Source organism: Onychomys torridus, chromosome 21 (assembly GCF_903995425.1).
Source record: "Onychomys torridus chromosome 21, mOncTor1.1, whole genome shotgun sequence".
NCBI classification, from domain to species: Eukaryota; Metazoa; Chordata; class Mammalia; order Rodentia; family Cricetidae; genus Onychomys; species Onychomys torridus.
This window is the reverse complement of record NC_050463.1, coordinates 34,952,357-34,973,685: the sequence shown is the minus strand read 5'-3', so window position 1 is coordinate 34,973,685 and position 21,329 is coordinate 34,952,357. Positions and strand designations below refer to the sequence as shown.

General features: G+C 49.7%; 1 protein-coding gene across 3 annotated transcripts in view; it reads left to right on the top strand.

Annotated features, from left to right (window-relative positions):
* Window positions 1-19,462, top strand: part of Efr3b (EFR3 homolog B) — an 81,156-nt gene extending 61,694 nt beyond the window's left edge. For all 3 annotated transcript variants that reach the window (XM_036170558.1, XM_036170557.1, XM_036170556.1), the window contains 13 exons: window positions 278-389; window positions 699-750; window positions 3,153-3,325; window positions 3,690-3,765; window positions 4,043-4,204; window positions 5,445-5,576; window positions 8,067-8,134; window positions 9,006-9,133; window positions 9,854-9,945; window positions 12,564-12,612; window positions 13,804-13,910; window positions 15,654-15,703; window positions 16,479-19,462. In XM_036170558.1, coding sequence (XP_036026451.1) covers window positions 278-389; window positions 699-750; window positions 3,153-3,325; window positions 3,690-3,765; window positions 4,043-4,204; window positions 5,445-5,576; window positions 8,067-8,134; window positions 9,006-9,133; window positions 9,854-9,945; window positions 12,564-12,612; window positions 13,804-13,910; window positions 15,654-15,703; window positions 16,479-16,584 — 1,307 coding nt within the window. In that variant the 3' untranslated portion in view covers window positions 16,585-19,462. The remainder of the gene's footprint in view (window positions 1-277; window positions 390-698; window positions 751-3,152; window positions 3,326-3,689; window positions 3,766-4,042; window positions 4,205-5,444; window positions 5,577-8,066; window positions 8,135-9,005; window positions 9,134-9,853; window positions 9,946-12,563; window positions 12,613-13,803; window positions 13,911-15,653; window positions 15,704-16,478) is intronic.
* The last annotated feature ends 1,867 nt before the right edge of the window (window positions 19,463-21,329 follow it).

Here is a 21,329-nt window from a genome sequence, read left to right as displayed (position 1 = left end):
GGACTCCTCCCTCTCAGAGGTCTCTATACCTATGCCACGGACTCACCGCCGGAGAGTCAGGGCGGGAGTAGTGAAACCAGAGAGCTGCGCTGTGCCCCAGGCCCCGTCCTCCAGGAAAGGAGCTCCCTTTCCCAGGAGGCCATTTCCCAGCAGTCTGCCTGGGCCCAATCTCTCTGGGCCTGCACTGCTGCTGGGCATCAGTGAGCCTCACCCTCTACCCATTCAACTAATATACTGAGCCCGGGGGATGTCTAATGCTCTGTTCTCTCCCTCACAGGCTCTTTTGCCAGCACGCTGCCCACCTATCAGCGCTCGGAGGTGATCCTCTTTATCATGAGCAAAGTCCCAATACCGTCCCTGCACCACCCGGTGGAGACTGGAAGGACAGGGTTAGTCGGCTGCCTTTCTCCCAGCCTAGACTCTCTGGTTCCTGGTTACCCACCCTAACTTCTGTGGGTCTTCTCTTGACTCCAAAACCCCTCAGCAGTGGGGGTTGTAGGTCCCACAGTAATTTCTCAGGCTCCCTCCTCACTTTAAGGAAATCATGGGTTCCCTGGTCTGGCTTCCTGGGTAACCCAACAAGATGAGCCTTCTGGTGAGAAAACTGGTCTGTGAGATAACTAATAAGGAAGGTGGTATGGGGGTGGGGAAACACCCCTATTGCCATCCTGCTGAAAGTGCGCATCTCTGGCCTACAGGGAGAATAGGAACCGGCTGACCCAGATCATGCTGCTGAAATCTCTCCTTCAGGTGAGCGTCTCCCACGCCCATCCCTACACCCATCCCAGCTCTGCCTCTGTGGGACACAGCTCCTTTCAGGGAACCAAGGCAGTAAGGGGTGTTACATACTGCACAGATGCCCCGCTATTAAAGAGGGTAATGGAGGGGCTGAAACCCAGCCTGAGCTCCACTGAGTTGTTTGGAGCCGGGTGGAAACGGAACGCTTTTTGTTTTGGTTTGGTTTTTGAGTCAGGGTTTCTCTGTGTCACAGCCCTGGCTGTCCTGGATCTCACTCTGTAGACCAGGCTGGCCTCGAACTCATAGAGATCTGCTTGCTTCTGCCTCCTGAGTGCTGGGGTTAAAGGCATGTGCCACCATGCCTGGCTTAATATATATATTTTTTAATGGTGATTCCATGTGCCGACTGATAGCCTTGTCACTATAACCTTGTGGGTCTTGAGGTGACTCCTCCCCCACTGCCCACCTGGTGCCCTTCCCTAGGTCCTGTCCCTCTGGTCCCCCCGACTCCACCATTGACGTTCATGTCTCTGTCACCTTCCAGACACCACCTTCTTCCTCTGTGTTTTCTATGCACCTCTTTGTATCTCAGCCTTCATTGCTGGAGTCTAGTTCTGTGGTTCACAAACACCATTCCCTCAGCCAGCTGGTTAAATATGTAGGGTCCCTAGGGAGTGTGGAAGGTCAGCCACAATGAGATTCTAAAAATCTTTGTGTGTGTGTGTGTGTGTGTGTGTGTGTGTGTGTGTGTGTGGCCCTGGCTGGCCTTGAACTCTACATAGCCTATGCTGGCATCACACTCAAGATCCTCCTGCCTCGACCCATGAAGTGCTGGGATTACAGACTTACATGCACTGCCATACCCAGCTTTGAAATTTGTTTTTGCAAGAAGCTCCCTGCCCTAGCCTAAACTTTGGACATCTCACGACTAAGTTAGTCTCCTCAGTGTTTCTATGTCTACCTTCAACCATCATGAACACCGAGAGAATCTTCTGGAAATACCATTTCCAGTTTTCTCCTTATTTCAGAGGAGATCTCAGTTTCTGATATGAACGTCTAACTATCAGACTTTTCCGAGCCAAGTTCCCAGGGTCCTTGCTTTCTCTAGACCAGCAGTTCTCAACCTGTAGGACATGATCCCTTTAGGGGTTGAACGTCCCTTTCACTGGGGTTGCCTAATACCATTGGAAAATACAGAGATTTACATTACAATTCATAACAGTAGCAAAATTACAGCCATGAAGTAGCAATGAAAATAATTGTATGGTTGGGGGTCAGCACAACAGGAAGAACTGTATTAAAGGGTCGCAGCGTTAGGAAGATCGAGAACCACTGGTCGAGACTGTTCATTGCACCAACCAGCTCCTGTCTCTGTTCCCAGCACGCCAGTCTGTACAGACCCCCACACACACACTGCATGCAAGCCTCGTCTCCTACCCTCATCCTCTACTGCATTTGTTTGGCTGCTTCACTTTGGTAGCACTGGGTATTGAACCCGGGACCTCACACATGTTAGGCAAACACCCCTCCACTGAGTATACTTCCCGCCCCACTCAGAATCCTTTCCCAGAGCCCTTTTTCTTTTTTTTTTTTTTTTTTGTTTGTTTGTTTGTTTTTGAGCTGAGGATCGAACCCAGGGCCTTGTGCTTGCTAGGCAAGCGCTCTACCACTGAGCTAAATCCCCAACCCCCCCTTTTGCTCTTATACCTCCCATATCTAGTTGTCTAGTCTCTCCTTGGTCTTTGTAATCCCGCAGTATTGCCCAGTTGACCCTTGTTCATTTGCACCCGCTGTCTTATGTGACGGTCTGGGGAATGCTCACGTGCCCCTTCAGAGAATGTTTGATGCTCTGGGGCTGGGCTGGCTCCATGGAAACCTTCCAAATCCTCAGAGGTACCATTCTGCAGTGTGGACTTAACAGAAAGTGCCCTTTGCTACTGTTGAGCATCTGGCGTCATGCATGATGGGTATCTACCTGTGCCGACTGACTTGAGTCAGAAGGCGCCATTATCACAGTGCTGTGCTGACTGTCAGGTACGTGGACAGACTCTGCCCCCCAGATGGGAGTTCCTCTGCCCTCTAAGTTCTTGTGACCCCTAGTCTTAAAGCGCTGTAACGAAACAGCTGGGCGTTCACCAGTTGTTCCCTGGCCTGCTAGAACTTTCAGGGAGTCCTCGACTCTTGCCTTTCTCTGGTGCTCATCCTTTACATACTTCCAACACTTACTGCCCCCTGCATACTGTCCCCATACATGTCAACTGAGCTGCATTGAGTAGATTTTGCAGACAGCTATTCAGGGGACTCTGTGCAGAGGACGGGACACTTTACACCAGAATTCTGGCTGCTTTCTCATCTCATCTCTACACCGAGAGTGACAGTGTTCCTGAGTACGCCTGTCCCGGGCTTCCTCCCAGGTATCCACGGGATTCCAGTGCAACAACATGATGTCAGCCCTGCCCAGCAACTTCCTTGACCGCCTTCTCTCCACTGCCCTCATGGAAGATGCAGAAATCCGCCTCTTTGTCCTAGAGATTCTCATCAGTTTCATTGATCGCCATGGCAACCGCCACAAATTCTCTACCATCAGGTGAGCTCAACGTCTCTCTCCTCCAGTAGATGTGTGATGGGGGAGCCCCCCAGCGAGACCTGACTTCTTGGCCAGTAACCTCACACTTAGGTGGGAGGACAATTTAGATGCAGTGAGACCCCACTAGGGTCCATCCCTGGCGTGGGTCAAGGAGAGTGTGAGCCAGAGTGTGCTTGTGCCTGGGCTGGGGCCTGGAGAGGGTGCACCAAAGAGAAAGAAACAGGAATGGGAGAGCACTGGGGAAAATGCAGACTGGGTTAAGAGCCAAGGCCAACCCACACCACTGGGGACAAGGCTTGGCGACACCCTGTGAACTCAGGCTGGCCTCACACAGGGGCTAAGAGGCTCCTCTGCCCCTTCACAGCACCCTCGGTGACATCTCGGTCCTGAAGTTGAAAGTAGACAAATGTTCCCGTCAGGACACTGTCTTCATGAAGAAGGTGAATATGACCAGAAGACACAGTGAGCCCCAGCAGAGGTCAGGCTTATTCGTCCCGGTCTTCCAGCCCTGTTGGGCCGCTGGTCCTAGAGCCTGCCTCCTCCCCTCTTCAATTGACCAGATGAACCAGTTGCTGAGGATGGAGATGGGTACTACACACAGCTATCGCCTCCCCCCCCCCCCCCCCCCGCTTCAGAAGGCCTTCCTCCCCAGTTCTCTTTGCCCCCAACCCTGGGTCCGTCCCACTGACCACGGCTGTCCTCTGCCCCTGTCCCCAGCACTCCCAGCAGCTATACAGGCACATCTACCTGAGCTGTAAGGAGGAGACCAACATCCAGAAACACTACGAGGCACTCTACGGCCTGCTGGCACTCATCAGCATTGAGCTGGCCAATGAGGAGGTGATGGTGGACCTCATCCGCCTCGTGCTGGCCGTTCAGGTGGGGCCGGATGTGGGGAGTGCCAGATGTGGGGAGTGCTGGATGTGGGGAGATCCGGAAGAGCATCACAGGGAGGGGCCTGGTGTGGGGAGTGCCGGATGTGGGGAGTGCCAGATGTGGGGAATACCGGAAGAGCATCACAGGGAGGGGCCTGTCTAGCAGGTACAGATAGAGATACTCTGCTGCACTTGCCTGGCAGTTGTTTGTCTAAGGACATTGTACTTTGGTTGGTCATTCCTCCATGAAGACCCCAAACCATGTCCTTGTCTGGGAAGCCCCAAGAAACAAATTAATTCATAGCTCTTGTTCATCATTAAGGTAAAGAGGACACAAGGTCACCCAGAATCACCACTTCACGGGGTCTGAGTGCTACACCAAAAATTCCCAAGGGGGCATCCAAAAGCCCCCAAGTAATCCTGAAACAAATGTGTTCATCTAAAAATTCTCTCATTCTCAGACTTACTTGTTCAGAATTGCTTGTTAAAAAAAAAAAAGAAATGCACATTACCCAAACTGAAAAGCCACAGTGTCCCACGCCCAGGATCTGTGTCTTTAACAAGCCTCTCTTGTGATTCATAGGCAGCCAGTGTGGTACTAGGTAGGACCTGAGACCTTCAAGGTCTGCCCGAGTAGTCGTGCATTGCCACAGAAGTCATGGGTCCTTCAGACCTCAAAGGCTTCGGTCTCCAGGGTCCTGAAGCCAAGTTGGCATCATATTCTTGAACTTAGTGACATGTGTCTTAGGTCATCTTTGTGACCATGCTAGATCCTGCAGGCCAACCTAGATGTTATAATTTTCTTTGTTTACCTAAGAGGTAGAATTGGGACTCCTTTGAGTCCCACAGCTTTTAGTATATGGACCCAGTTTTAACAAGGCAATCCAGTCGTCTACGCTTTAGCTTTGCTGAAGAAGTTGTCAGCTAATGGCAGCGTTAGTGCTAATGAGGAGGGTTTTGGGCAGTGGCGGTCACTACAGCTAAAACCACAAAGTGGCGACCAGAGGTTATTGCCTCTGTGCGTAGTAGGGATTCACAAGCCTCCAGCTCATGGATTATTCCAGAGACCATGCTCTCCAGCTTTATAAGAATGACTCCTGCCTCCCGGGAGGTTCTGGGTCAAAGATGTATTCTAGAAAGATGAGTCATCTCTAGGAAGACTGGGGAGAGGTCAGGTGGGAGGGTGTAGACTTTGGTGTGGTTTGTCAGGGAAAAACTCCAGAAGCCTGTCTATGTTACTGCAGGACGTGGCCCAGGTCAATGAAGAGAATCTGCCTACCTATAACCGCTGTGCGCTCTATGCTCTGGGTGCAGCCTACCTGAACCTCATCAGCCAGCTTACAACGGTGCCTGCCTTCTGCCAGCACATCCACGAGGTTGGTGTCCTTGTGATCCTGAGAACTCAGTGAGCCCTTGAGCATTAGACATAGGCCTAAAGATCCTCAGTCCTCAGCCTCCTGAGTAAAGCGGTCTCTTATACCTGCCCCCTTCCCGCTGTCCTAAGGAAGCAAGCACATGGCACACATCCCTCCAACAGTGTGGATGGAAGCAACTTAATAGGAGTTTGAGGGAGGGCTGGGGATGTGACTCAGACTGTAGAGTGCTTGCTTGCATAGCATACGTAAATCCCTGGGTTCAATTCCCAGACCACATGGATCTGAGTATGGTGACATAAGCCTATAATCAATAAGTCTCAGAGGTAAGGAGACCTTGGCATAACAAGCTAAAGCCAAACCTAGGCTACATGAGACCCCATCCCTCCTAAAACAAGTTTTAAGAAGTTGAACATGGCCTAGAGAGATGGCTCAGAGGTTAAGAGCACTGACTGCTCTTCCAGAGGTCCTGAGTTCAATTCCCAGCAACCACATGGTGGCTCACAACCATCTATAATGAGATCTGGCGCCCTCTTCAGTATACTAAGTAAATAATTCTTTAAAAAAAAAAAAGTTGAACATGGTGATATAGACTTGTAATTTCAGCCATTCAGGAATCTATTGATAGAGGCTATCCAAGCCAGGCCAGTCTGGACAACACTAGAACTGTCTTAGGGTAAAAGCCGTTGGCAAGCAAGCCTGGTAGTCTTGAGTTCCACCCTGGAACTCATAAGAAATCCAAATGCAGTGGTACACACCTAAATCCCAACACTCCTATGGCAAAATGGGAGTCGGAGACAAAAATGAGACATGAGCTCGTGGGCCAGCTAGCCTGGAATATACAGTGCAGTAGCAAAAGCAAGGGAGACTGGCCCTAACAAGGTGGAAGGCAAGAGCCAACTCCCAAAACCTCCACACATAACTATGGTGTGTGCATTCACACACACACACACACACACACACACACACACACACACACACACACGGATGGACGGATGGACACGCGCACGCGCACACACACAGACACACACATGGATGCCCACGGACACAGACACACATACACACACAGACACACACACAGATGCACACATGGATGGACATGGACACACACATGGACAGACATAGACACACACACATGGACACACACACACAGATACACAGACACAAGGACACATGAGCACACACGCCAAATAATTTAAACAGAGAAGAAGCCTGTCTCAAAACAAGACAAGGTTTTTGTCATGAACACCCTCCAGTACCGCAAGTGCAGCTGTGAGCCACACTTATGTAAATTAAATACTTGTCAGAATTTCTCACATTTGCTTATCATCATCTTCTTCTTTTCCTTTGCTGGAATATTCTAAAGCAAATTCCAGCTCCCTCTGCATGAATTTAACCTACCTGTCAGTATGAATCGGGAGAAAGAGAGAGAGAAAGAAGGAACAGTGGCATCTCCCTCCAAAGCCACCATGTTGTCATTTAGCTAATTAATTTTGAATCTCTCCCTGCCTTGCTCTTGTCTAGTAACCAGTCTAGTCCATCAATCTCAGCGGTTGCGTAAAGGCCTTTTAAAACCTTCTGAAGGCGGCTGGAGAGATAATGCCTCAACAGTTAAGAACACTGACTACTCTTGCAGGACCCTGGGTTCCATTCCCAGTACTTACCTGGTAGCTTACAACTGTCTATAGCTCCATTTCCAGGGGATCTCACACCGTCTTTTGTCCTTCACAGATACTGGACATATGAGCCTAGTACATATACTTGCATACAGGCAAAACATCCATATACATAAGGATTTTTTCTGACTTAAAATGTTAAGTATTTTAGGTGGGCTCGTATGATGCCGAGGATTAACTTTCAAATTCCAGGTCTCTGCTGGCTTAAGCTGGCTTGGGGACATGAGGGCAGGTGCTGTGTCACTGTACCAAAGACTTCCCGAGAGTGTTGGACTTTCACGGGCTCCAGGCCGATAAGGAAGCACAAGAAGTCCCCTTTGCTGGAAAAAGTGGGGCTGTTGCCACGACACACTCACACACCTGCATACCGTCCATCTCCAGCTTCTCACCATTTCAGTGACTTCCACAGCTCTTCCAAAAACACTGACGAAGGCTATGGAGGAGATCTCAAGCTGTCACTGTCCATCAGCCAGCTTTTACCTCAGCCAGACTCCGCATGTGGTACCACCCACGTTCCCCTTCCCCTTGCGAGAGTCGAAAGCACAGGACTAAGAAGCCCAGTCCCCTAGGAATGAAGTGTCCTGCCCTCTGAGGACACTCAACACAGTGTGCGTCATCAATGGCGACAGCTTGAGCAGCAGCCTGTCTCCCCAGGCAGCTCTGACGGCGACTGGGGAATCTGGAGACTCCCTGGAGATGCTCTGTGTGTTGCATCTCCAAGGATGCTGGGTGGAGGAGGACCCTGCAAGTGAGGCTGCAGAGCTTCCTCGCTCCTGCTGGAAACAGACCTCATCGTTTGTTTCCTTCCAAACTCCAGGTCATCGAGACTAGGAAGAAAGAAGCGCCATACATGCTTCCCGAAGACGTGTTTGTGGAAAGGCCTAGGTAAGGACAGTACCGGGGGGATACGGTCAGAATGGGAGTATGAGGCCAGGCAAGGACACACATCAGGGGACTTAGACCCTGCCTGAGATCTCCAAGCCCTGAGCAGAGTTTGACCCCCATCACATTACCATACTCCTTCCACGGGCTGTGATGAGCTGGGAGTGTTGTCCCCGCATAGGTGATGCAGTCTCCAGCAGCTTTGGTCAAACCCAGGGGGAGTGCAGCCTAGGGGAGTCACCCCTGACAGGATCCTGCCTTCAGCTGCCTTCTGACAGTGCTATGGACCAGTATGGCTTCCACATGAGGAACTCAAGGGAAAGATATTCTGAAATACCAGGTGTCCAGCAACAGGACTTAACCTTCTAAACCGTGGCCTCTCCATTGACCTCTGGTCCCCAGATATCTGCATGCACACGTATGCATGTACACCTGTGTGCATGTACACACACACACACACACACACACACACACACAATTAGTCACAGAACAGTGTGTTAGGGAAGGGAACATTCATCTGTGGGCACAAATCTATGCAACTGAAGGGTTCTGAATAAAATGTAGACTAGTGGGTGCCCTTGGAAAAGGGACTAGGGGGATTTTCTTCTATTTCTCTGTCATTTTGCACAGTGACGATATTGCTATTGTTTTTTTGTTTGTTTGTTTGTTTTGTTTTGTTTTTCGAGACAGGGTTTCTCTGTGTAGCTTTGCGCCTTTTTCCTGGAACTCACAGAGATCTGCCTGGCTCTGCCTCCTGAGTGCTGATATTAAAGGCGTGCGCCACCACCGCCCGGCACAATGTTGCTATTGTGATAAAGTCATCTAGGGATTGTTCTAGCTGCCCACAGTTCTGCTCTGCCTCTTTGTCCTTCAGGCTGTCTCAAAATCTAGACGGTGTGGTGATCGAGTTTCTCTTCCGTCAGAGTAAAATCAGTGAAGTCCTGGGAGGAAGCGGTTACAATTCCGACAGGCTCTGCCTGCCCTACATCCCTCAGTTGACAGGTATGAGCTCTGGGCTACCTCTGCCTTCCCTGCCAGGTAAGAGCCCTAGAGTAAGGGGGTGTGGACACTTGAATCACTTGTGGCGGCATCTGAGAAGTTATATAAATATGAGCTGAAAGCAGGATTTATGGTGCGATCCTTATTTCAATGCTCTTCTTCCTCCGTTTGGAACCTCAGAAAGCAACTGGGCCGTGAGATAACCCGGCTTGTGGAGGGCTTGTCCATAGTATTGGAAAGAGCATGCATGGGCTACAGAACCAGGGACTCATTTCAACATGTCTGTCCTACTTACTTCTCTGAAAACACCTTGGGCAAGTCTCTGAAAATCCCCGAGTTACTTGACTACAAAATTCCCGGATTAGAGGTTTATGTGGAGATGTGTGGAGTAATAAAGTCAAATGCTCTTAGGGAACACTACACACCTGATTATTGCTTGTACTGATAGTGCATGCAACCAGCTTACATTAGTTGAGATATGCTTTCTGGTCCTAAGCAGCTTCTTTGTTTCCACACATGGTTGCAAAAATCTTAATGCAAAGAGGCAGCAACCTGACCACCCTAAGGGTGGAGAAAGCCCACAGCAGATAGAAGCTTCTGGAAGCTCCAAGTGTAGCCTATGTATGTACTGAGCCATTGAGGACTGTGGACCAAGGCACAGAGGGTGGGACCAGTGGCTTAGCAAGGACTGGGAATCTCAGCTTCTGGGCTCTTCTTTTCCAGATGAAGATCGCTTGTCCAAGAGGAAGAGCATTGGAGAGACCATTTCCCTTCAGGTAGAGGTGGAATCGAGGAACAGCCCAGAGAAAGAGGAAGTGAGTGTTCTGTCACTACTCCGGATGTTAAATGCTCCGAAGCTCTTTACAGTGCATCTAAGTGTCCATGGGGATTAGTTTCTCCAGTACATCCATTTTCTTACTGACTCTGCTCACATGTACATTATTGGTATTTCCAGCTAAGAGACTAATGTGCTGCTTCTACCATGAGACTATCATTAAAAAACAAAAAAATCACTCTAGAAAGGCTTGCTCCGCTTCCTACTCATACAAATTAGGGAAATAACAGGCATGGGACAAGCATCACACAAAGTAAGGAGGAGCCACATCTGAGGGGGACTGGGACAAGAAGACTCATGGGGAATCCGAGGGCAGCTCTGGAGGATGCTGGATCTTTCCCCAGGTGTGATCAGAGTATAAACAAGCCCTTACAGGCTAGGACTAAGCATCTCTGTAACTAGGGCCAAGCTCTAAACCTGGACCTTCAGAGCTGGTCTGGAACATTCCTGTAGAAGGCCGGAAGCCCTGACCCTGGCTAATTAGACAAGCAAAGTGAGGAAGTGGAAGTGGGGGCCCTCAGACGTTTCCAGTCATGAAAGACAGAACCTCTAGTGTCAGAGCCTTGGAGTTAGCTGACTGCTTCCCCACACTGCAGAGGGGACGTCTCCTATCCTAAGTTCCGAGGCCTTCAGTAGTTAAGTGAAGTTACGGAGGAGAAATGTTCACCTAGCTAGTGCCCCCTACTCACTGGTGGCCTCCTGGGACACTCACATTGGTTCTTTCCTTGAGTCAGCTTAGCCCAGGGGTGTCCTGGTAACTGATGCATGCCCTCCCCATGCTACACTGCTACACTGCTACCACCATTTCAGCCCATGGTGTCCTGGTTCAGGATCCTGTGCCGGCTAACTGTGCTCTGAGTGATGAGTCAATGCTGATGTGGTCAAACCTTAATCCCTGTGCCCCTGTGCCCTGCCAGGTTCATTTTATTTCCCTTACCACCTGGCATGGCACGGTGGCACTGCTCCATTTCTCTGGGCCACACTCAGTCATCTATCTGCACAAGTATACTGGTGCAGAAACCCTCCCAGAATCTGCCTTCTTCTACGTATAGGTGCTTAGACCTTTGGACCTATGGAGTGCTTGTTCCTTGAAGCCCAGCTAGGTCCCATTTCCTCCATGCACATCTCTATACCTGCTCTCATTTGGAGAACTTGCTTTTACTTTCCTTTACCCTGAGGTTCCTTAATGCCTGTAGTTCATCTGCATTGGTCTTCACTGACATGGATGGATGATGGATGGATGGATGGATGGATGGACAGATGGGTATTGGGTGGATGGATGATGAATGGATGGATGATGGATGGATGGATGATGAATGGATGGATGATGAATGGATGGATGATGGATGGGTGGATGATGGATGGATGGATGACGGATGGATGGATGACGGATGGATGGATGACAGATGGATGGATGACGGATGGATGGATGATGAATGGATGGATGATGGATGGATGGATGGATGGATGATGGATGGATGGATGATGGATGGATGGATGACAGATGGATGGATGATGGATGGATGGATGATGGATGGATGGATGGTGGATGGATGGATGATGGATGATCGATGGATGATCAATGGTGTACACAGGATGAATCCTCAGGCTCTCTTGCATGTAATTCTTCTATTGACAAATTGGCAGCTTCCGTTGACCCACTGAGAGTTCTGTATGCTATTGATGTCCGTGCAATATTTGCTGAATGTCTTTATCCCATATCTGTCCTTTCCAGTCAAACAGACATTTACTAAACGGCAAACAAGCCCGGCACTGTCCTGTCTGTGAATTCACAAGGTGAATGCACCCATGTCCTCACCCTCAGATCAGGACATCAAACACAGTCATGGGGGGGGGGGGGCTGTATGAGCTCCTCTCCCTCAAAGGAACCACTTAGCATAGCTGTGTCCCTTTTGAAACTTTATATCGTTAAATCTTTCTCTCCTGTCTACATCTTTCCCTTACTTCTTGTAATGGCACATGATTCAGCATGGGTGTTAACACCAAGAAGCTTATAGCCTGGTTCGAAGTTCATGGAATCTGGTCCAAACTTCATTATCTTCAGCATCTTCCCTGAGGCCATGCATCCACGGAATTCCCTTCTTTGGGTTTTATTATTTCCTGTCTCCTTTCATAGGTTCTGCAGAGGTTGAGATCCTTTGCCTCCGGTCTTAGGACCAATTTCATTAGCAGAGGTCCCATTATTTCTAACCTCCTATGACTTACTGTATTAAGATTCATCACTTCGGGGTATAATTTAATATCCTGAGCCCTCAAAATGTTATGAAGTTCTTGGAGTTTATATTGGAGATTGTATTTCTCAACTACCTCTTACATCCAGTTGTTTCTCTGAGAATTTCTTTTAAAATCGCGTGACGATTTCCTCCCACGGAGCTTGACAGGACAGGCTTAGGTAGGGAAAAGAATAGAATTCTATTCTGAGGGACCCTCATGAGGAATTGGCCTCATTTGCTTTTCTCCATACATGCTCAGAGACACCTCTGGGAATGGGGGTGTCCTAGGGACATTCCCCTAAGAAGCAAAGGGGTTGCCTTCTCTCCCTCGCCTTTCTGAACATGTCTGTCTCTTCTCCCTCAGCGAGTGCCTGCAGAGGAGATCACCTATGAGACACTAAAGAAGGCCATTGGTAAGACAGCGGCCCCGGGAAACTCTGATGAAAGGGGAGGCAGGGGCTGATGTGGACCAGATGGCAGAGACTGGTGGTTTCTTGTAAACTCATCGGCCACCAAAGCTGCAGCTGCAAGTCCCCACTCCCTGAGGAGAGGGTCCGTACTGCCTGTCACTGCGTGCCAAGCAGTTCCTTTCCTACTTACTAATGACAACCACCTCTGCAAGCTACCACTCGAGGGGTATAGCCAGGTGACTGGTTTGTGTACATAAAACTTCTTGTGTGTGGAAGATGACATAAAAAGGCAAGGTGTCCAGGGAAAGGCATTGAGAAGAAATCATATTAGCGTTCATTTAATAAGGGCGATAGACTTTAAACACGAGTCACCTCTTTATCTGCACGATTGGCCGGTGAAGTCTTCCTAGTAAGAGGTTGTTTCTAATGACACATTAAGCTGCTAAATGGGCGTTCCGTGAAGACTCTTCAGTAATTTGTTATTGTAGATGCACTCAGGTAGGTGTGGTAGCACATGCCTTTAATCCCAGCACTTGGGAGGCAGAGGCAGTCAGATCTCTGTGAGTTCGAAGCCAGCCTGACTACATTGTTCACTCCAGAACAGCCAGGACTGTCTAGTGAAATCTTGTCTCGAAAAGATAAAAAAATAAAAATAAAAACCAATCAATAAATAAATGTACGCACCGCCTGCCTCCCTAACCCCCTCAGAGTGATCATTATTTGACCTCCAAACCCACTCTCTATTTTTCTTTATTTGGTGCCAACTCACTTTGGATAGCAAGTGGTGTGTGGAAAGCCTTAAGTGAAATTTCCTCAGAAGGTTGTGCTGTGGGGCTGTGTTGACTCCCGCCGTCTATCTGCCTTTACAATAATGTTCATTCAGCTCCTTTTTCAAACTACCCCGGCAGTACCAAAAGGGACCAACTATCTGAGGTCTTAAGAGCTCCAGCAGGAGCCGGCCACGAGGGTCTTTAAAGCCCAGATGCAGGTCCCTTGAACTGATTCTCAAGAGGGCGGGGCCTCGAGCAGAATCTGGGTCTATGAGGACCCATGAGGTCTCCGCCCCTTTTCCATGTCTCCGCCCCCTTGCCATGCTCCGCCCTCTTTTCATCTGAAGAGTCCACCCTGTCCATTTCCCTCAAGCTCCTTCCCCTACCTCATCCCTGAACACTAACTCAGTTCTCTCTGTCATAGTGGACAGTGTGGCGGTTGAAGAACAGGAGCGTGAGCGGCGGCGACAAGTGGTAGAGAAATTCCAGAAGGCGCCCTTCGAGGAGATTGCAGCCCACTGTGGGGCCCGGGTGAGTAGCATACCATAGGGTGCCGGGCAGGACTGGCTTCAGACCTTGGCTCTTTGTCCTGCAGAAATTAGGGTTTTAGTTCCAGCATACAGTACACTACTGTTTATCCCAATGCCCTCCGCTACATTGCTTCCCCTGAGCCCAGTGACTGCTCTGTGGCACTCACAATCTTGGACCTTTAATTCCAGCACCTAGGAGGCAGAAGCAGGCAAATCTCTGTAAAGTCGAGGCTAGCGCCGGGCGGTGGTGGCGCACGCCTTTAATCCCAGCACTCCGGAGATGGCAGAGGCAGGGGGATCTCTGTGAGTTCGAGGCCAGCCTGGTCTACAGAGTGAGTTCCAGGAAAGGCGCAAAGCTACACAGAGAAACCCTGTCTTGAAAAAACAAAACAAAACAAATCGAGGCCAGTTTGGTCTACATAGATAATCCCAGGCCAGAGCCAGAGCTACATAATGAGACCTCAAAAAAAAAAAAAAAAAAAAAGGCAGGCAGGGAGCGAGGAGAGGGGATGTAAGGGAGGTGGGTGCTGGCTGGGTGTGGAGGCTCACACCTTTAAACCATCACTCAGCAGGTAGAGATAGTAGATCTGAGTTCAAGGCCAGACAGGTCTTCATAGATAATCCCAGGCCAGACAGGGTGGTACCCTATCAACAAAACAAAAGTTTTTTTAATATTATCGTTATCCTGTGTGTATGTGTGTATGTATATGTAGGTCACAGGACTTTTGGTCTCTTCACCTTAAAGGGGTTCCAGGGATTGAACGCAGGCCATTAGGCTTTTGCAGCATGCACTATACCCATGGAGCCCTCTCACCAGCCAGGTTCCTTTAAATGAGGGTCTTGCTGTACCGTCTTGGGCTGGCCTTGAACTCGATATGCAGCCTAGGCTCACATTACAGCATTCAGTCATCCTGCCTCAGCCTTCTGAGTACTGAGATTACAGGCATGTGGCTTATACTTTAAATTTATCTATATAAGATCTATATATTTTGTAGCTGTATAAGAACACATATCTTCCAAGCCTGTGCTCCCTGTCATAAATTATTCCTACCAAATACTTTGAGAGGTAGACTGCCCACTTTATGATCTTGGAGAAGGCCCAAGGGCTGGGCACACGTCAAGAAAGAGTAACATTCAGCATTCAAAAAAAAAAAAAAAACCCACAAAAGACAGGGCTGGCAAGATGGCTCAGCAGGTCAGGGTGCTCGCTACTAAGTCTGCTGACCTGAGTTCCATCCTCAGAACCCACATGGTAGAGAAGGCCAGCTATCACAGGTTGTCCTCTGACCTTACATATGCCACAACACAGTGCACCCTCCCATATACACAATCGACAAATAAATGCAAAAACAAATCAATACAAATAAAATAATTATGATGAGAAAGAAAGGAAGGAAGGAAGGAAGAAAGGAAGGAAGAAAGAAAGAAAGAAAAACGTCAGCTCTGGTCTCCCGACCCCATGCCTAACAGACCCTGCTACCCATACTAAGGAACAGAAGCCTGCCCAAAAGCTCCCTGGTATTCCTGGCCCTCTTTCAGGTCCCCAGCCAGCCTTTGATGGGTGGTTGTCCCTGATCTGAATGTCCAAGCACAACAGACAGGTGCCAGGGATAAGAGCACACCTACGTGGTTATCCTCCCCCGGTTGCTACTGCCAAAGCTTCCAGGTGTCCTTAGAGGTGGCAGGAAGGTGGCAGCGGACCCTCTTGGAGCCTGAAGTTCACTTCCCTTCTGTCTGTGTCTAGGCATCGCTGCTGCAGAGCAAGCTCAACCAGATCTTTGAAATCACCATCCGGTAAGTGGCAGCACGGGCAGGAGACCCTACCTCTGTGTCTGGCCTCAGGGGTAAGGGTCGGTACCCTGAGCCCCCTTCTCACGCCTGCTTACAGCCCTCCCTCCACCCCCAACCCCTATTCTCAGCCACCATGAAGAGGGCAAGAGATTGGCTCAGTAAGGCCTAGAGAAGGCCAGGAGTCTTAGTGTCCCGGGCAAGTACTTGATTTCTAAAGTACCTGTGTCACTATAGAGCAGTGGTTCTCAATCTGTGGGTCACTACCCCCTTTGGGGGGGGTCACATATCAGATATCCTGCATATCAGGTGTTTATATCATGGTTCATAACAGTAGCAAAATTCCAGTTATGAAGTAGTAACCAAATAATTTTGTGTATGTGGGGGGGGGGGTGGAGTCACCACAACATGAGGAGCTGTATTAAAGGGCTGCAGCTATGGGAGGATTGAGAACCACTGCCCTAGTCTTGACTGGACTGGAGATTCTAGAACATCTTGAAAATCTGGAACTCATGGGATGGCATGAGTTTTAAAGAGAAACTTAAAGCTGGCGGCACACACCTTTAATCCCAGCACTCAGGAGGCAGAGCCAGGTGGATCTCTGTGAGTTCAAGGCCAGCCTGGTCTACAGCGGGAGTTCCAGGACAGGCGCCAAAGCTACACAGAGAAACCCTGTCTCGAAGAAAGGGGCTGGGGGGGACTGAAACCGACTGCTGGGTTCAGTTGCACAAGGGTAGACCCCAATTCCCACCTCACACCTTTCTCTTTCGTGTGTCCCTAGGCCCCCTCCAAGCCCTTCGGGGACCATCACTGCAGCCTATGGCCAGCCACAGAACCATTCCATCCCCGTCTATGAGATGAAGTTTCCCGATCTGTGTGTGTACTGAACTCCGAGAGACAGAACTCCATAGAGGACACTGTGGGAGGACCTCCCTCCTGCCCACTCTCACCATCTGGAAATCTAGCTGGGAGAGCCGAGAAACAGTCACCTTGGACAGTGGCTCTTCCCAAGTTGAGCAAAGATGGAGCCTCCGGTCCTCTGTGGCCCTCCTGCCTCCTCCTGGTCTTCCATGAGGACTATCCAGCCACCTGCCCCCTGGGGCTAGTGGGCATCTCACCTGTCTTCCCTTTTGTATCAGCCAGGGACAGAGAACCATGAGGGTGTCTCCACTGAGAAGCAGAGGGACCTGGGAAAGCTTCCATTGGGAATGTGTCTATGAGGGAGTGTCAGCCACCCCCAAGGGAAGGAGCCTGATGAAGATGTGCTACCCATAGATGGTACTGGGGGAAGCTGAGGGAAGCCCCCCCTGCCCCCTCATGAAGAAGTGGCAGTGTGAGAGATGTCTGCTCTCACCTCTTAGTCTCGGGTGTCTTGTCCACCAGCCTCTTTAATCTCCAGTTATCTGTGTCTCTTTTCTACTATTAATGAACACTGAGCACTTAGAGCAGGAGCTGGGTAGACATGCTGGCAGAAGAGTAACAGGCTGGGGACGGAGGGGGACTGCCTCTCCTAGGCTGGGTGGCAGCATCGGCCAGGCACAGTGTGACCAGTCTGTGTCTCTGCTGTCTTGTGTCTTCTCAGCTCCTCTGTCCAGAGGAAGCCTGTGGCGGATCCTCTCCGGTTCTCTGTCTTCTGGATGTTTCCCGGGTTAAGTTTGGTCCCTGACGTCATTCTTCCCAATATCCCAACAGTGTTCCCACACCCTCCGGGTTGAGAGAAAGCTGAGCAAGCTAGCTGGTTCTAGAGGACTGCAAATCGGGGGAAAAGATGCGGGGCCCTGAGGCCGGTCCACATGGCTTCCTGGAAGATGCTCCCAGCAGAACTCTGTGTGTGTTTGTTTGTTGGGAGGTTGGGAGGGTTGGGGCAGAGCAGGGAGTAATTGAGCAAGTATCACTTTGGGGTTCAAGGAAAGAGATTTAACAGCTAGGACTGGAATGATATTTTCCCCTCTCTGGGCAAAGTCTGAGACTCTGGGGACAATTGGCCTTGCTGTGGCCTGGGTAGAGGTGGTGGAAATTCCTTCAGTTTTCCCTCTGTGCCACCTACCTGTGCCTGTGTGACTCATGTGTGCTGGGAACAGCTAACCCAGGACTGCAAAAAGGACCACTGGACCCTTTCCCGATGCCCCTCCGGGTGCCTTCGTGCCTCCCAGGATGCCTCTGGCAGCACCCCAGACCTCTTCCAGTGGGAGCACCCTGTGGTCCAAGATAGTCCATCCTTCCCCTTTTAAACTTCCCATAAGTTTCCTGAGCTGTTTTCCTCTCAAACTGCCTCTAGAGATTTTGCTTCTTAGGAAAAGGGAGTAGATCTGTCGACCTGCAGGAGTCCTTTCTAGGGTGTAATTTTAGGCAGTGTGACGTGGGGTCATAAAGGAGCCATTTCTGCTAAGAAGGGTGTGGGCTTCTCGGGACACTCTAGATCACAGCCCTGCATATGACCCCGCATGAGGACAGCCTGCCCACAAGGACAGGTGGGAACATGTTCCAGAATTCGGAGAACTGGAACACTTGTACATCCCCATTGCACACGTGCTAAATGTCACAGATGGGGCCCGTCTGACCCTGTCCCCATAGTTTCTTCACTTCTAATGCAACTCTTTCCCGTGGTCCCCACACTGAGCTATGGGCTCATGGCTCCTGCATGGCCTGCATGATCTCAGGTCCCTGAGGACGAGGCCGCCCGTGACTTTGGAGCTATGTGGCTGTTGCTCAATCCAGCTTTACAAGCATGGACTTAGGTTTTTCCTTAATATCTCTTTAGTAAGAAGTCAGGTTTTAAATAAGCATGAAGGCAAGTAACCCTTTAGAAACTAAGAAAATCTAAGGTTTGAGCTAAAAACACCTTCCTTCACCTGCCTGCCACATCCTTTATACCAGGCCTGGCTTGGATAAGAGTTAGTCAGTTTCTTTCTTTTTCCCTGAGTGACATCAGTGTCCACTCCTGAGGTATCTTGCCCCTGACTGTGGGTTGTGAGAGCCACTTCCTTGGAGACTCCCTAGAGCACGAGAGGCCTACACAGGCCCCACTCAGATACTTCTGCCCCTCAGCCCTGCCCGGCAACAGAAGAAGGGACCGAGTTCCAATTCTGCGGACTCATCTGCTCCTCCTCAGTCCCTCTCTCTGTACGTCCTCTTTTTCTCCACACCCAAGCTGCTTAGCAGGGACATGCTGCTTCTAGAGAGCTGGCCATTTGTGTGCCCTCTTCTGGGTAGATTTAAGTTTATATTCAGTAAGATGTTGGGTTGTCTGTTGACAGGGAACCGAATCCGATCCTAGCCGAGAATGCCTCGGGGTCAGGAAGTCTAGATGGTGATCACAGGGGTCTGTTACTCCATCACAAGGCTGGGGAAGAGAGGCAAAAGCAGAGTGGGTGGGAGCTGGGGAGGAACCCAGTGTGACTCGCCTTCCCAGCCTCTGGTGTCTGATAGTCCTGTCTCATGCCCTGTTCTGTGTGCCTTCTGTGTTGTAAGCCAGAGCCAAAAGGAGCCAGCAAACTCTTTAAGGCCACCTGGTCCCCAGCCCACCACCAAAACACCTAGGGCTCTGGCTTCATAGGCCAGGGCCAGAGGGTGGCCTCTCATGACAGACTGCTAGACATGACTGTGTTTGAGGTTCAGAAGTTAATTTGGTTAATCATAAGCAAGTGTAAGAAGTGGATTAACAGAAAATACCTGTGATCCAGAAGCAGCGGCTGTTTGCCCTGCACCGAACCTGTTTCCTTTTTACTTGGAAGACTAGAAATAAATGGTTTCATGACTCCTTAATGACCTCATAAGAAAACCTAAAAATGTTCTGTGTCCAGACCCCCACCTACACAGAACAGGGGAACATAGGCCAAGGACTCTGGTCAGAGCAGTATACTGCCTGTGCACGCAAGGGCTGTTCCTGGTCCCACAGGACACAGTTCAGCTGGAGAGGCATTTGGAAAAGCCCTAAGGTTCCTCCGGATTTCTTTGGGTTGGGGGGGTGTCCCTGGGTCATGGTGCCTTCCAGTTGTTCTTACGATGGTCATAGACCTCCCAACCTGCTGCAGAGATGCTGCTGAGAAGTGAGTGGCTAGCTGTGTTTGGGGGTCTGGAGAAAAGGGAAGGCTTGAGCTGTGGGTCTGAATGTTCTTTAAAAGCAGACTGGAAGGTGGGAGAGGGTTGTATTAGGCAGGCTGCGTCTGCTTCCCTTGACCTTCTCTGGCAACAGGGGTCCTGGAATCTGGGGAAAAGTTTCAAGGAAAACCGCTGTCTCTATCTCTTTAATATAAAAGTCTGGTTTCTATGGCTCCATAGCCCAAACTGGATCTAGCGCTAAAGACTGTAGAAGGGGAATCATGGGAGGTCTTGATCCTGGCTACCTAGGGGAGTGATAAGAAGAAGCCACAGGCTAGAGGAAAAAACTTCATGGCCCCGCTGGCTGCCCTCTGGCACCAGCCTGGCTTCTTCAGGGAGCACAGGGTTTCCTGAGTCAAGCACTTGACTTTTTTTTTTTTTTTTTTTTTTTTTTTTTTTGGTGGTGGTGGTGGTGGTGGTGATGGGGTTGAGACAGGGTTTCTCTGTGTAATAGGCTGTCCTGAAACTCACTCTATTGGCCAGGTTGGCCTTGAGATGTCTGAGATCTGCCTCCTGAGTGCTAGGATTAAAGGCGTGCGCTGCCACCACTTTTTGAACTCATGACTGTGGATTCTGGTATGTGGAATATCAAATGGAACACCCGTAGATGCTGCAGCCCATCATCTCAATGTGTCTGAGTTCCTTTAGACCTTCATGACCTGGCTGAGAGTGTATGTGCCTACGTCCATGCATGTGTTTAATGTAGTTAGTAGTTGCCAATGTTGTGTATATACTAGCCGACTTATTTATATGTGAGTACAGAATTGGCATCTGTGGCAGTTCTCTGTATTTTAAACTTGTTGAATCAAATTAGTTTCCTTCCGGGGATGCAGGGGGTGTTGGAAGGACTATTCCGAAGTCGTTCCTTAGGACTATTAGTTGTGGCTTCCCAATGAGCCTTCACAATGCCCTTTTCAAATAAATGTTAATGTTGTCACCATATGGCTGTCTCTTTGAATTCTTAAAAGGAAATGGCTGGGCTTTTTGTTTTTGTCTTAGATAAAATCGGAATCTGAAAATATCAACAGTGTGCCAGTGGCATTTAACCACCCCCACCAACCCTTGCTTTACCTGGTTCTAATGAAATCGAGGGGGTGGGGGGAGATGTTAGAGATGGAAATCTAAAGTGAGGATCCCCAGTGAGGGAGCATCCTCAGGAGGGCCCAGGCTGTTCTTCATTGTAACTCATTTCCCATGACCTACATTAGGGAGAGCTTCATCGGGGTTTCTGACTCACCTCACACCAGGACTCCCAGGGCTCATGTTTTTGTGAACATCTGTCACATATAAGGGGTTATGAACAAATACACCAGGCTTTGATGTGTGCCCATGGACATCTAATCTAAATGACAGGTTTGTGTTCAGCCCCTGAGATTGAAGACACGGGGCTGCAAAACTCTGACCCCAGCATTGTGAAGACACCACAAGGAGACAGAAAATATAATGCCAGCCTGCAGAACTTGGAGTTTCTCTAAGAGGAGGGGACAAAACAGACACATAGCAAGTAGCTTGCCATCCTGGACAGACAACA